At 34.4% G+C, this 17,202-nt stretch overlaps 1 protein-coding gene across 4 annotated transcripts in view; it reads left to right on the top strand.

Annotated features, from left to right (window-relative positions):
- Positions 1-17,202, top strand: part of LOC309475980 (uncharacterized protein) — a 30,342-nt gene that overhangs the window by 8,311 nt on the left and 4,829 nt on the right. For 3 of the 4 annotated variants that reach the window (XM_082139026.1, XM_082139024.1, XM_082139025.1), the window contains 8 exons: positions 2,650-2,769; positions 4,876-5,172; positions 7,781-8,080; positions 9,921-10,223; positions 12,662-12,949; positions 13,897-13,938; positions 14,228-14,263; positions 16,037-16,066. In XM_082139026.1, coding sequence (XP_081995152.1) covers positions 2,650-2,769; positions 4,876-5,172; positions 7,781-8,080; positions 9,921-10,223; positions 12,662-12,949; positions 13,897-13,938; positions 14,228-14,263; positions 16,037-16,066 — 1,416 coding nt within the window. The remainder of the gene's footprint in view (positions 1-2,649; positions 2,770-4,875; positions 5,173-7,780; positions 8,081-9,920; positions 10,224-12,661; positions 12,950-13,896; positions 13,939-14,227; positions 14,264-16,036; positions 16,067-17,202) is intronic. The other variant, XM_082139027.1, reaches the window with a different exon arrangement.

Here is a 17,202-nt window from a genome sequence, read left to right as displayed (position 1 = left end):
AAGTTAGAATATCTGTCGTAACACTGATGTCATAATATCATAAAACTGCTGAAAAAATATGAAATTAACAGCTGATTTATTCAGAGATTTCACTCAGTGAATCAGACCTCTACATGATGAATATATCATCCCAGATAAATAACCAACACCTTCTGATCAGATTTTCTCTTGCACGTTTACCATAATAAACACGTCTTATAAACACACAGTTGAGCAGCCAGCGGAAAACTAAAGATTAAAAAGTCAAAACAGTAAAGCAAACACTGAATACATTTTCTATAAAAATTGAAAATTACTGGAATTTGTCATTAATGGCATAATACATAATCATTTTTTTACAGTGCTGCAAACACAAGGAGTAGCCTAACCGTGTCTGACGAATATTTTTCATATTATTTGTTAGAATACGTAATTTTTGAAGCCATTACTGTGCCTTTCTGAATAAGGTATTCGGCTTCAGGCACATTTCAACTCCCAAGCTATATATCACGATTATAGAGGCCAAAATTCTCATAATTGTCAATATTATCACGGTTTTGTTAAAATGAGATGAAAATGTTCAAAAAGCACTGATAAACACACGGAAAAAATTTGAACATGTTTTATTAAAAAAAATCAACAAACGGCAAATAAAATTAGCAGCTCTATGCACTTTTTTTAAGCAGAAACATTAAATTATATGACCGTCGTCAATAGCAACGCATTATAACACAGCGCACATCTCTTGTATCACCGCGAATGCGCTCTCTCGTTTCATGCAAATGCAACTTATCGTTTTGCTTCTCAGTTTTTGTTTGTATTGAAAATGAAATCGGAAGACTTTAGAATTAATACTAGGGGAGAGCGGGGCACAACCTAACGCTTTTTGACTTTCTCAGTTTGTGTAAATCTACTTATGGTTCAGAGTATTTATTTTTTCCCACATTAATTTCCCACATGTCTAGTACAATTATGTGGTTTTGTTTTACAGTATATACTTTTTTCTTGATATACCCCGAAAGAATGGAAATTAAATGTGACAACATGCCCCATAGGTGGGGTACATTGTAACATGTGTGGGGCACATTGTAACATAACATATGACAGCTTAAAATGTTATCTGATCTAATAAAAAATATATACAAAACAAACTAAAATATTTTCTAAATAAAATACAATTAAAAAACTTTTTTTTCTATATAGTGTTGATATGGCAACTAGTAAATACACAAAGTTTCGTCATCCAAGCATGTGCGGAAGTATTTAAAACAAGCGTTTTACAACTAGCCCTGCGTTAGGTTGTGCCCCGCGCTCCCCTACTATAATATTGTTGTAATGATCATCTTGTCTGGACGATTGTTTTGTACACTGCAACAACATATAATGGATAGGACAGAACAAGAAAGACGTAATCTTTCATTGCGCAAAAGTATTACAAGCATAAAATTTCACATCACAATTATAGTGACCAAAACTATCACGATTCTCAATATTATCACGGTTTTGTTAAAATGAGATGTTCAAAAAGAAATGAAACGTTTAACAATTTTAAATTTCAGAGAGAGAGAGAGAGAGAGCGCTTCAGAACTCCTGACCTGATATTTAGATATACTATTCTTAAATAAATATATTTGTTTGACAGGGAAGCTGTGCGCAAACAGGAATATATATTATAAAAAAAAAAAAAAAAAAAAAAGCTCCCCAGAAAAAAGGGCACTTTCTCTCCAGGAATAAAAAGGGCAGGTGCTCAAGCCCCCTTTGATGTCTATGTGTGCACGTGCCTGTTCACACTAATGTCTGTCTTTATCATTACAGTATCAGATCTACACTCAGGTTATATAGTGCTGATGTTTATAGTGTGTGTTATAGATCAGACACATTCACACTAATGTCTGTCTTTATCATTACAGTATCAGATCTTCACTCAGGTTATATAGTGCTGATGTGTATAGTGTGTGTTATAGATCAGACACACTCACACTAATATCAGTCTTTATCATTACAGTATCAGATCTACACTCAGGTTATATAGTGCTGATGTTTATAGTGTGTGTTATAGATCAGACACATTCACACTAATGTCTGTCTTTATCATTACAGTATCAGATCTTCACTCAGGTTATATAGTGCTGATGTTTATAGTGTGTGTTATAGATCAGACACATTCACACTAATGTCTGTCTTTATCATTACAGTATCAGATCTACACTCAGGTTATATAGTGCTGATGTTTATAGTGTGTGTTATAGATCAGACACATTCACACTAATGTCTGTCTTTATCATTACAGTATCAGATCTTCACTCAGGTTATATAGTGCTGATGTGTATAGTGTGTGTTATAGATCAGACACACTCACACTAATGACTGTCTTTATCATTACAGTATCAGATCTTCACTCAGGTTATATAGTGCTGATGTTTATAGTGTGTGTTATAGATCAGACACACTCACACTAATGACTGTCTTTATCATTACAGTATCAGATCTTCACTCAGGTTATATAGTGCTGATGTTTATAGTGTGTGTTATAGATCAGACACATTCACACTAATGTCTGTCTTTATCATTACAGTATCAGATCTTCACTCAGGTTATATAGTGCTGATGTTTATAGTGTGTGTTATAGATCAGACACACTCACACTAATATCTGTCTTTATCATTACAGAACCAGGTCTGTCTCAAGGTGCTAAAGCAGGGATTGTTGTTGTTCTGCTGCTGCTGGGGTTTGCAGTTGCAGCTTTGTGTGTTTATCTCCTCAAGATCCCTAAACGACAAAAACAAACAAGTAAGTATTACACTTAATACAGCAATAGAAAAAATATTTATTTTATTGTAGTACAGTAGAGTTGAAATGTATAATATGATTTTTTTACAGTCAATATTTATACTTTTTACCAGCTCTACTTGTGATTGATTTGGTGCAATAATTAACGAAGTGTGTGATTGTCCAGTAATGAGCTGAATTACATTAATAAACGAATTACTGAATATCTGTCTGTTTAAAATTGTGAATTTAAGATCCGTTTTTGATTATGTCTGTTTGTGTAAGGCTGGAAGCTTACGCTGCTATTTTGAAACAACAATCAGAAACAAAAAGCAGTTGATGGATGAAGGATGACGTGCATAATTCAGTTATATATCTGACTCCAAAATGATTAATCTGACTCCATAAAAGTTGTTGTTATTCTTTAACCTCTTATTCTTTAAAGGTAATAGTCTTTCTTAGAACTGATAGGAAAACGTAGGATTTAACCTGAACGTTTAGATTACGAAAGTTATAATCACTTAGCTTTCAACATTTCAGTGTAAAAGGAAAGATTCTCAAAGCCTTTAAAGCAGGCAAAGTTATTTATTAAGTTACACGTTTAAATAGATGGTAGAATGGAACAACATACTGTATAGAAAACTTAGTTGTAACAAATAATGCAATGCTGTGCAGAAGAGGCCGTAAAAGCCTTTCTTATAGTAAGAGGCATAGTTACATATTAGAACACACTAGTAAATAAACAGTATGTAGTTTAAAGCATATGTCCTGTGAAGCGAATAGTACAGACGTGTCATTGAGGTGCAAACGACTCTGTCTCTCCCGACAGAACCATCCTGTGCCTGGAGTGTCCCAACAGTCCTCAATCAGCATATTGATGAAACCCTTGCACTGATAGGCATTAGCATACTGTGATGATGATGAAGGCCATTTAGCCATGTTTAATTCATGTCTACTTTTAAAAGGATTTCTGAAGTACTAGGGCAGTAAAGAGTTCTACCCATATTCGCTCAGTCCTACATTTATTTATGTACTTTTGTTCTTCTGGTATTTAAGGTTGGGAAATTTATCAGAAACTGTCATTAAAAAAAAAGTCCTGCTGTCCTTTTTCTGTCAGTTTTATCTGGACTGTCTGATATCTTCATAGCCGCCTCACAGCTGTATTTGTGTTTGTGTCATTGTGTGTGGCTTCATTCACCTTATTCATTTAAACATCTTTCCCCAGGTTTCACAGACAATTTTTAAGTCCAGTCCCAGACTAAAATGCATGTTTGAGTGGGTTTAACTGAAAGCAACTTGCACTGAGATATCTTATAATATGTCAGTGCCATGGTTTTATCTCAAGATTGCACACCAGTAATGTTTTAGTTTTTTTTTTCTTAGGCGCATTTATAAAAGCTACTTAACCTAATTGAACTAAGGCCTAATCCTGGCTTAATCTAAACCCTGTCTGTGAAACCTGGCCATAGAATATTAATCAGAAACTCAGAACTAAAAACCAAGCAAATTAGTGTTATTTATTCCTATAAAAGGACAGTTTATTCTAAAATATAAATTCTGTCATAATTTTCCCACCTTTATGGCATTGCAAACGTTGACTCCAGTGGTTTAACCTAAATTTTATGAAGCGATATGATACTCGTCTGTAATGTGTATTCATGCTACAAAGTCTGTTCTCGTGTCAACACAACATGTTTGCGTTGTGATGCTCTTGTGAACGCGCGCATTGGTAAATTTTTTTTTTTTTTTTTTTTTTCATGTTGAGGTTAAACCACTGGAGTCACATGGATAACTTTAATGATGTCTTTACTACCTTTCTGGGGCTTGAAAGTGGTATTTGCGTAGACTGTCAATGGAGGGACAGAAAGCTCAAATATTTCATTAAAGTAATCTTCCTTTGTGTTATGGGTTTGGAATTACATGAGGGTACATAAACTATCCCTTTAAACAATTAATTTAACACATGCAACATTATTGCTAATTGTTGAAGATCAAGTAGAAGTCATCCACATGATGAAGTGATTATTAGAAAGCATATGAAGAATCACACAGTATTCTCTCAGTCCTTCAGTTCACTCACTTATAATCTCCTCTTTTTCTCTATTTCTGTGGTGCTGTGACATGTAGCGAAGACCGTGATGGAGGGACACACTGTCACTTTAAAACCTGTCACTGAAATAAACAAAGGTGATCGGATACAGTTGATCAAGACGTCTGGAGATAAAGACACTCTCATAGCTGAAATCAAAGGAGGGAGAGAAGAGATCATTCACGATGAGAGATTCAAAGACAGACTAGAGGTGGACAAGAAGACTGGATCTTTCACCATTACAGACACCACAACTGAAGACTCTGGACTCTATAAAATACTGATCAGAAGAGACATAAGGACCTTGTATGAAGAATTCTACATTTCTGTCATTGGTGAGTCTTTCCAGTCAATGTAATAATGGTCATATTCTTCCTCATTCTTTCAGTTTTTTCTAAAGGTAATTCAGCTCAACGGCGTAATTCAGCTTCCCATCAGTTTCCTTAGATCATTTCAGTCTTTTTTAATAAACCATTTTAACACACTCCATTGATCACACAAACAGCACAACAGTTTCTAGACAGTATTGATTGAAGAGAAGGAACACAAGAACTATGATGGTTTTCTGGTGTATTTAATGTTCACAGAAGCAGATCATCTCTGACACTAAAAAAAAACAAAAAAAAAAACTGCAAGTTACTGTAAATCTGTATAAACCATGTTATGTCTTCTTGCTTCCTTGGAGTTGCCTTTATATTTCATATTTAGTTTAATGCATTAAGTAATGCTAATATGCTAGACATGTATAAACATATTTCTAAATTATTATTGAACTTGATTAATAAATTATATAATATTCTTAGGTCAAGTTTCCTAATTAATGTTGACAAATATAGCTTTATGTTAAATACTATTCTAACATTCATATTAGTTACATTTATATTATTTTTAATACCAAAATTAATATAACTAATCTCTTTATACATTTAAGCAAATTCAATTAATATTCAGCTGTTTGAAATTAAACGCAAGTGCAAATATTATGAGACCTAAACATCATTGATTCTAGCGTGTCACGCATGCTTTAGCTTCTGTTTACCTGAACATGATACACTCAGATTGATGTGCGTTGATCAGTGTTGTGAATAAAAGGTCTAAATTTACATTTACATTTATGCATTTAGCAGACGCTTTTATCCAAAGCGACTTACATTGCATTTCAAGGTACACATTTTTTTTCTTGCTTTCACAAAAAAAATTCACAACATTTTCTTGCTTTCCTTGGGAAACGAACCCATGACCTTGGCATTGCAAGCGCCAACGCTCTACTGTTTGAGCCACAGGAAAATTAAATAGTTTGAAAGATGCACTCAACTGTTAATCTATTAACTTTTTGAACAAATTAGGATTAGCAAGTGACAGATTTGACGTGTTGCCTCCCCATTGATCCTCATGTTGTTTCTTTATAGCCGCCACCACCACCATTCAAAAGTTTGAATAAAAAAAAATAAAAAAAATAAATGAACACTTTTATTCTGCAAGGATGCATTAAATTAATCAAAAGTGACAGTAAATACATTTTTAATTTTCACGGTGTGGTTCTGAAGTGGAGAATGAATGGAGCAGAGGCAAGGATCTAATCACAGCATTTATTGAAAAAAACAAACAGATGAAGGTAAACAAGATAATCCTAAACGGGAGAGAAAAACCATAAACGGGACAGCTTTCAGAGGGCTATTTAAGCACAAGATACTGATCAATTAAACTAGAAACTAGTGCAGGACTGATCGGACACCACTGAAACAAAAATGAACGTAAGAGAAAACGTGAAGTGATTTAGTACACATCAAAATACGAGGCCAAAAACAGAGAGAATATTTAGCAATAGAATAACTGTTCTTCTGAACTTTCTATTTATAAAAGAATCCTGAAAAAAAATGCATTCTCTTTAAATAGAAATAGCAGTACAACTCTTTCCAACGTTAATAATAATCAGAAATGTTACTTGAGCAGCAAATCATCATATTATAATGATTTCTGAAGGATCATGTGACGTGATCATGTGAAGACTGGAGTAATGATGCTGAAAATACAGCTTTGATCACTTTAATCTTTCATCACAAAAATGAATGAATTACATTTTTTAAATATAATAACATAGATAAGTTATTTTAAATTGTAACAATATTTCACAATATTACACAAATCTTACATCAAATTGTTGAACAGTAGTGTATATACCATAAACAATAGTTAAACATGTCTTCTGCTTTATCAAAGCTTTTTTATTCATTTTTCATATATATATATATATATATATATGTGTTTTATCCTTGTTGTATCCCATTATACAATTATTCCATTTGTATAATTATTAAATGTAATTAAAAATGCTTGAAATTATGTGAATGTGAAAAAAAAGTGAACTGTAAGCATTACTGTACTGTGGATATAAAGTATTCTGTCCAGAAGCTTCTGAAAACAGCATCTCATGAATATGTGTGTAGTATATACTAGCAGAACAGAGCACTGTCACTCTGAAGTGTGCAGCATCCACAAACATCACACATTACTATAACATTATTCCAATACTAAAATTGATATTTTAGCTGCTCCATCGCTAGCCAACTTACTGACTGAGTATTACGAGTGTGATGGTAGTTTTGAGATGAACGACTGAATGTCTCAAATAGGGTCACAAACACTAGATTATATATTAGCAAATCAGTTCATCTGACCTGCACAAGGTGATCACTTAAATAATAAAACCATGTGGAATGAAGTCAGGATATGTCACCTGTCGGTTCAGGGTCCTGCTACACATTACAGTGATACTGAGAGACGGTAATGTGAAGTTTTGAGTCTTTCTCCATTTCAAACTGATAGAATATTATCTGAATGATCTTTATGTAGTAATTTCAAACTCTGATGTTCACATGCACACACTAATGGAGACATTTCTTTGTGTTTCTCTGTTTCTATGTGCTGCTGTCACTAATGAAGTGAGGAACATATCAGTGAAAGAGGGAGAATCACTCACTCTATACCCTGACACTGAAATACAGAAAGATGATCTGATACAGTGGAGGTTTGGAGATCAAGACATTCTCATAGCTCAAATCAGAGGAGGGACCGGAGAGACACATGATGGTGATGTGAGATTCAGAGGCAGACTGAAGCTGGATGAGAAGACTGGATCTCTGACCATCACAGACATGAGAAATGAACACACTGGAGATTATAAACTACAGATCAGCAGCAGCAGAGGAACCACAAACATGACATTTGTTGTTAATGTCTTTGGTAAGTAGTTCGTATTCAATTTAGTTTTAAAATATAGATGAGGTCTTTGTGAAAAGTGATGATCCACTTTGTGTTTTTGCTCTATCAATGAAAATAGTTCCAATCGAAGCCAAAGCATGAACAAATAAAGTAAATAATATATCTGCAAGAAATATTATACATGTTAGAACTTGTTTTGAAGTATTAAAGTTCTTAGTGTTACATGTTTAATTTGCATGTCACCGGAAATTGATTTTTATCAATACTCTTGACTCATGTACTGTACGTATATATACACACACACACACACACACACACACACACACACACACACACACACAGTGGTGCAGCTATCATTATGAGGACTTTCCATTGGCGTAATGGATATCCTGTCCCCTAAACATAACCCTCACAGAATTTTTTTAAAATTTTATTACATTTAGTAGCCTATGTCTATTGTTAAAATAGTGTTCTCATTATAATGTTTTGTAATATGACAGTCCCATTCCTAGTTATTAATGTTGTGCATTGCTGTTTGAGCTGCATGCGCTGAAGATAATGATGATCAACAGATGTTATGGTTTAACTGGTTTCCATGTCAGTTAACCGGTGATTTCTGGCAAACATGTGCAACATGTCCAGTACAAGAAAACGATCTCACTATGTGATTGTTGGTATCATTGTAAAAGGAAAAATAAGTGATTTCATAATTTGTAACCACAAAAGTAAGTTTAACAAAAAAAGTTTTTTTTGTTTTTTTTTTTACAAAAAAACTTTGTTTCGGGATTCAAACTCGTCCAAGTAAATCACCATTAAATACTGTTGTGGCAATTTTTTTAACTGAGTTACTCAAGATTTGTTTGATATGTTTGGTTTATGATATTCAGATCATTCACAATTCTTCTGTGTTTGATTATGGCAATGGTCTGGGCTCGTGTTAACTTGTACCTCACACTCACAAGCTGATAGTCTTAAATTATTACATTGTTTGACACTTGAATGGCATTTTCTTGTCAAAATACTGCTTCCCCAAATATTATGGAACACAAAGTCTACTTTATGAATTACTCAGTCATTCAGTGAAGACACCTTGCATTTGTCAGTAATTTTAAGGCAATAAGAATAACATTGTGTGACACTGCCATGTCATCTTCGCATTTCCTTTGCAACCTTTTAATGCTGAAATTCTTGGTAACATGATAAACATTTGAAATATATTTTTTTTATATTTAGTAATAAATTGACCATGTTCACCACATAACTCAAACAAATGAAGAAAAGAAAAAGCTGCAAAAATATGTTATTTCACTTGATATTTTATTGCATGGCAGCACAACAACAACAGCAACAATTAAAAAAATATATATATAAAAAAATTAAGACATGCAGGGAAAAATAAATCCTGATCCACATGTGGCTGACCAACACATTGCCAGTGGAACCACAGTTCTCAAGTGGTGAACAGCAATAACTCAATTCCCCATTGATCTAGAATGTGTGACATGATCTAGCATCATTAACTCAAAATATGGATACAGAACAGGGTCATAACATGACAGGATATTCATCTCAATCTCTCTATTTTATTATTAAATTCACCTAAAACACATTTTGTTGCTGACCTGCATCCACAAGTTCTTCCTTTAGCTTTTATTCAGATCAGCACTTTTCGGATCAGTTTTCCGGATCAGGAACTGAGACAGTAATATACATTTTCTGTGTGAAAAGACAGCAAATCATGTCCATCTGAATGATATTTCTGTAGTAGTTTCAAGCTGTGATGTTCACATTCACACTCTTGATCTAACTGCAACATTTCTTTGTGTTTCTCTGTTTCTATGTGCTTCTGTCACTAATGAAGCGAGCTTGAAATCAGTGGAAGAGGGAGAATCAGTCACTCTAAAGGCTGATGCTGAAATACAGAAAGATGATCAGATACAGTGGAGGTTTGGAGATCAAGACATTCTCATTGCTGAAATCAGAGGAGGGACCGGAGAGAGACATGATGATGATGATGGGAGATTCAGAGGCAGACTGATGCTGTATGAGACTGGATCTCTGTTCATCAGAAACATGAGAAATGAACACGCTGGAGTTTATAAACTACAGATCAGCGGCAGCAGAGGAACCACAAACAAGAGATTCAAAGTGATTGTTTTACATCGTGAGTATTGTCTTTCAGTTTAATATTTTAATGATATTTCCCTTACTGCTTTTACAACAAATGAAATGAAAACATGATGAATACAATGACTAAGCTATAATATATTTGTCATTTAATTGGTGTGTTTATTTTCTGAATTATGATTGTAAAGCACACAGGTTTTCAGACTGTGGTCCAGGGCCCACGAGAGGCTACAAGGGGGTGCTAGGGACTCCAGGACAATATAAAAGCCTATTCATTTAGTTTTGGAAGCCACATGATGTGTTTATAACATCACTATGTAATGTTGCTCATATATAGTATTTTAGGATCATGATGGGATCATTGTACATGGGGATTGGTGTTATCAAAAAGTTTGAAACCCCCTGGTGAAGTGTGGATGAGGCTGATTATCAGATCATGACAGAAAGGAAGTTTGATCTTTGCATCTGTTTGAAATCACATGAAATTCTGTCAGAATTTCATGAATCTAGCCTGGCTAACTTCAGACCTCTTTCTCATTGAGATGTGGTCTGGGAACCACATGTTAATTTTCTCGTATTTGAGGCGTGGTTTACGAATGTCCAGAGCCGTTTATTGGGCGCTACGAATGTCTATCAAATGCGCCTGTATGTAGCTCATAGCCAATCGTTTCAATTATACCAGATGACGTATGTAGAGCGACAGAAATTCGACGAGGAAGAAGTTTCTCTTTTTTCAAAATAAACTTGCGTTCTAAACTACTTAGAACACTATCTAAAGCCTCGTTTACACTGCAGGTCTTAATGCAAAATTCTGATTTGTTGCCTATATCCGTGACCCATATCCGATTCATGTGTTTACAATTGCCATACTATCTGAAACATCGCGCATGCTTAAAGGGTTAAATTATCTTGCACAGATGAACGAACGCAAAACATGATTGACGCTAGGTCTGCGATATATGCAAAGTTCGCCAAACATCACCATGATTAGGATGAGCAAGCCAACCTTTGATATGTTGTGTCAACATTCGTCCATATTCCTCCTACGATGACACAGCGTTTCGTCGGGCCATCCGTCCCTTTGCAGATGCGCGTCGGGGTTTCTCTCTCTCGACATTAAACTGCGGAGACGTTGCCGCTGGTAGTGTGACACCTTTAGACGACAAAAACATGGAGCAGGGACCCCCGATACAAAATGTGTCAAACAGAGCTACATATTAAAGGATTAGTTCACTTTCAAATGAAAATAAGCCCATGATTTACTCACCCTCAAGTCATCCTAGGTGTATATGACTTTCTTCTTTCAGTCGAATAGAGTTATATAAAAAATGTCCTGTCTCTTCCAAGCTTTATAATGCAGTGGATTGCAACCAACAGATTGAAGCTTAAAAACGTGCATCTATCCATCATGAACTAACTCCAATTCTAGCCGTAAGCTAGAATTTTAAATTGTGTTAAATATGAATATTTTTCTTACACAAACTCATCGTTTTACATCAGAAGGCCTTTATTAACCCAGAGGAGCCGGTTGGAGTTTATGATGGATAGATGCACGTTTTTGAGCTTCAAGCTGTTGGTTGCAATCCACTGCATTATAAAACTTGGAAGAGCCAGGACATTTTTTTAATTTAACTCCAATTGTATTCGTCTGAAAGAAGTCATATACACCTAGGATGACTTGAGGGTGAGTAAATCATGGGGTAATTTTCATTTGAAAGGGAACTAATCCTTTAAGCATATAGTCTATGATATTATTATCATAATATAATAATGTAATATAATAAAGCCTTTGGCTTGCTCAGTGGGGGATATTTTGGGGATATTTAATTTAATTTTATCAATCAATAAATTCCTCTTGAAACAAACTTTGTTGTATTATTTTAATTTAATACTGTGAAGCTGCTTTGATACAATCTGTATTGTGAAAAGCGCTATACAAATAAACTTGACTTGACTTATTAGAAATCAACTGTATTATATTAGTTAGGGTATTTCTGCATATAGTTGCTATAATCTGTTGAAGTAAAATGTTCTCCTGACCTGTTCACTCATTTCATAGTAAACACTAGATATTGCTTTAGACCAGTAAAGATCTGACTAATTGCAGTAAACATTACATTTAAACTGGATCAAGTGACACGATACATCAGTTTAATCTAAGGATGCACTGAGATTAAAATTCTGGAAGCACTAGGCGGAAAACCGAAACCTAAAATGACTTTTTGTAAAATAGTTAATTTCTTATTTAAATTATTTAGTTTGTATAATTATATTATTATTAGACTTTTTAATTCAATTTTATTTATTTTCCCTTTTTTTGTGGGCTGTCATATTTTCCTCCTTATTTCTACAAAACAGAAATGCCATTTTCTGCGGCCGAAATTTCTGTTCTTCCCAAGTAGCCTATACTCAGTTACTGACAGTGAAATATCAGTTTTATCTCTGTCTACATAACTATTTCTGTTTGTTCTCCAGGTGGTGATAAAAGAGTTAAGGAGGGAGAAGATGTCACTCTATACTCTGATACCTATAGCGTAAAAGATGAGGTAAACTGGTTCTTCAATGACGAAATTCTTGCAATTGGAAAGGACGGAGACATTAATAAGACTCAATACTGTGATGAGAGATTCAAAGACAGACTGGAATTAGATCATCAAACTGGAGATCTGACCATCAAAAAAACCAGAACCAGTGACAAAGGATTTTATCATCTAAAGTTCCCCGCACTTGGAATAGAAAGGAACTTCGTTGTTGCTGTCAATAGTGAGTAATTCAAGCCTTTATAAGCAAATTATAATCATATAAGCAAAAAAAAATGTAATAAAAAATCTGTGTGTTAGTATACAATTAATAAACATTATCCCTTAAATGTCACCTTTTAATAATTTAGTTTGAACATGTTTGTTCGTCTTGGCTCAAAGCCACTTGCTTCGAACTTTGTGTGAGTGAGATAATGAAATATTTCTACTCAAAACAATATTTTGTGTCCAATTATTTCCTCAACTTATTTTTGGTATTGAGGTAAAAGTTATTGCAAGAGAGTGGTGGTCACGAAGATGTCTTGAACTGTTTCCCCTTTTGCAGTGACTTTGCATGTTCTTTAGACAGGGTGACCATCCTCTAATAAGTTTCCCCCAATAATTTTGTAAAGCTAAAATATGATCACACCTCAGATTTGATCCAAGGCTGAAAAATCTCCCAAGCGCTGTCCCTGCCTCCTGCCATGTGTTCTCGTACAAAACACAAAATTGCATGCAGTGCCTGCATCAGACTGATGATGACTGGACAGGATTTACTGCCAGTTTTTCATAATCACGATATCAAACACTGTTTTAATGTTAATTCAATTTAAAACAATAATACTAACCGTCAGGACATTTTATCGTAGTTTATCCTGAAACCGGTAATCGTTTCATCAACAACATTTACACGTTTTGTTGCTGAGCTGCGTCCACAAGTACTTCCTTCAGCTTTTATTTAGATCATAAATTCAGTTTCTTAAAAAAATATGTAAAGAAAGACCATGGCACTTAAAAACACATCTTGCCAGGCTTGATGTCAGTGATCATTGGTTCACGCATGTTTTGAATTAAACGAGTAACAGCTGACCTGAGATGTGATTATAATGACCTTGTTTTTTTGTAATCACAATATCTAATGAATGTAAAAAGTGTCATTGTCTAATAATTCTGTGATTGTTGTTTAAACAGGAAGTCATTATGAGGGAATGGAGGAAGATGATCGGAAAGCAGGTGAGATTCTGTTGAAGCTCTTTAATTTAAGATTATGATCTAATGTGTGTGATGTGGCACCATGGTGGGGTGGGGTGGGGGTGGGGGTGGGGGTGGGGGGGGGGGCATCTTGCCAGGCTTGATCTCAGTGATCATTGGTTCACACATGTTTTGAATTGAACGAGCAACAGTCGCTTGACAGCTGACCTGAGATGTGATTATATGACCTTATTTTTTTGTAATAACAATGTATAGTAATGAATGTAAAAAGGGTCATTGTCTAATAAGTCTGTGATTGTTGTTTATACAGAAATGTTTTACAAGAAACTGAAACAGCTGGAAGCAGGTGAGATTCTGTTGAAGCTCTTTAACTTAAGATCATGATCTGATGTGTGCAGGGACGGACTGGGGCTAAAAAACAGCCCTGGACTTTCTCCCAAATAGGCCCATCATCCGGCCATTCGCCTCTAGCCGTGTGCGACAGACACTAGCCAGGATGTCCTGATACTATATGCCACAATACTGTAGCCTATCAGACAAGGTATTCACAGCAAGTAACATCTCAAAACCAATGATGATAATTGGGGTTGTGTTTATTAATGAAGCCTCAGCCTTCAAATAAAAACAAAAAATGTACAATGCCATAAAATACAAATAATGAAATGTCACTGCAGGCTACAGAAACCCCAAATTACACAAACTTGTAATTATAAAATATAGCCTATAGTTATATACCAGGGGTCTCCAACCTTTTTGTGTGCGAGGGCTACCTCAAGGGATAAAATAATCTAGAAGGGATTTTTATTTGTTATACTCCAATATTTATTATACATATAACATGGTGAAGCTTTTTTACTTTTCACCATCATATGGGAAATAATCAAATATCTATATTATATATTACTATATATAATTATACTATATTATATCTATATAAGCGTTTAAAAAAAAAAAAATTCCTGAAAAATTTGTTGATTTTTTTTGTTGATTTTCTATAAACCTATTGTATGTGTTATCAAAAGCAGTAGCCCAAACATTTAGTATAAATATAAATGAATAAATAAATAAACTGCCATAACTTCTAAACAAAACATTACAGGATTACATTTAATACATTTATACATTAAATACATTATACGTTATTAATATAACAGCATTTTTAATATGAATACAGGCACATTTCTGCCAAAAAAGTTTGTTTTACTACAGTTAATTCATAAGTTGTGAAATGTCTTCTAACTGATTTGTTCTCGGAACAATGTTTCGCCCTGTTTTTTTTTGCGTCAATATGTTGAGAATATCAGCGCTGTTTCATCTAGCTTTTTACAAGCTTAAATCACATAGTCATCTGTGGGTTTATAATAGAGATAGAGAATTCTGCGCTGAATTGAACTGCTTCTCAGTGGATCGCGCAGCTCTGTGTAATAATGTTCGCGTGATCGAGATCAGCCCGCACAGCTGCTTTGTCCACGATCTGATAATGCTCTGCGCTGCTCAGATCAAACAAGTTTTGTTCCGATTTTTGAGCGTTTGCCATTTGATGTTTCTCATACGCAATGCAAATGACAGCGTATAATCAAAGAGAGTTGGGTAATTTTGAAGAGGCAAAAGTTCAAATTGAAACGTTTAGTTGAAAAGGTTGCAAAATGATACCATTTATTCGAAGTCTGGAACCCCGACGGCAAGTTGGAGCTATTTATAGAATGTGTTTATCGGGCAACTCACAGGCGCCACGTTGGAGACCACTGCTATACTATAACTTAAAGGTATAGCGGAGGATGTTTTACTTCCTGGTGGGTAACCTATACTATTGGTCCTCCTAATTGTCAATCATTCTGGGTGCATTCAAAAGTACTTCCATCAGCTTTTATTTAGATCATAAATTCAGTTTCTTGAGAAAAATATGAAAAGAAAGAACATGGCACTACAAGACGCATCTTGCCAGGCTTGATCTCAGTGATCATTGGTTCACACATGTTTTGAATTGAACAAGCAACAGTCGCTTGACAGCTGACCTGAGATGTGATTATATGACCTTATTTTTTTGTAATAACAATGTATAGTAATGAATGTAAAAAAGGGTCATTGTCTAATAAGTCTGTGATTGTTGTTTAAACAGAAATTGTTTACAAGAAACAGCTGGAAGCAGGTGAGATTCTGTTGAAGCTCTTTAACTTAAGGCGAGACACTACAGGTGAATAGGGTAAAATTTTAAAATAATATATATCACCATGAAACTTCCTCAGTTCATTACTTACACAAGTTCATAAAAAAAAAGTTGTACAAGTTTTTGAAATGTTTATGTTTAATTATGCAAATTAGGTATTATCTCATTAAATATGTGCAATTTTGCATATTTTTTCAGTAGATATATCTGAAAATATGATAAAGCCAGACGCAAAATAATTTTTTCATTTTGATTACACACAAGATGAAAAAAGATGTTCAGAGGGATTTCAGGATATATGCTTTCATTACCTAGGAAATCAAAATATACTGTCCATAGCCTTAAAATATCGATTTTCGACATTTTTTTTAAATTAAAATGTCACATAAATCAGGCCAGGAATGATTTATTAACAAATCCCTCTGAACAGATTTTTAGAATAATGCTAAGTGTATAACTGGAAAGTTTGGTGTACATAGGTGCTACATAGGCTGAGATGTTTCTACTGGAGAATGACAAAAAAACGCAAAAAAAATATTTTGAGAAAACGGCAGTTAAAGATTTAATAGTTCTAAATGAGATTTCGTCGTTAGCTTTAAATCCCCCTTTGGACATTCACGATTGGTTACTGATACAAAGGAAATGCCCATATTTGGTTTACATAGCGTTGTGCATGAGACTCAGAGCTTTACAACAATCCCGGACATGACAGACTTCAGTGAACAGACGGAGCTCGGCATGTCGCGTTGGAATACTAACTTCCTGGTAAATTCGGGAGAAACTTACTGCCGCAAGTAAACAAAATGTAATAAAATAAACATCGTAATGTATATTTTCAGCGTTTTCTTTATAGCACCTTGAAAGAATACATATTGAAGGAGTAAACTCGGCCAAAATCTCAAAACTGCTCACTGCATGAAAAATCTATGTTTTTGCCTGCCGTGTCTCGCCTTAAGATCATGATCTGATGTGTGTGATGTGGCACCATTTTACACTGTGTTCATAAGAGTTAAACTTATATTTATATAGAACGTTCACTAAATATGCTACTGACAATATATTAGTTAAATGATTTTGTGCATTGTATTTCTAATGGACATTTGATGGTAGAGTGTTAA

This window comes from Leuciscus leuciscus (genome assembly GCF_965113295.1).
Source record: "Leuciscus leuciscus genome assembly, chromosome: 15".
Classification (NCBI taxonomy): Eukaryota; Metazoa; Chordata; class Actinopteri; order Cypriniformes; family Leuciscidae; genus Leuciscus; species Leuciscus leuciscus.
This window is presented reverse-complemented; position numbering and strand designations above follow the sequence as displayed.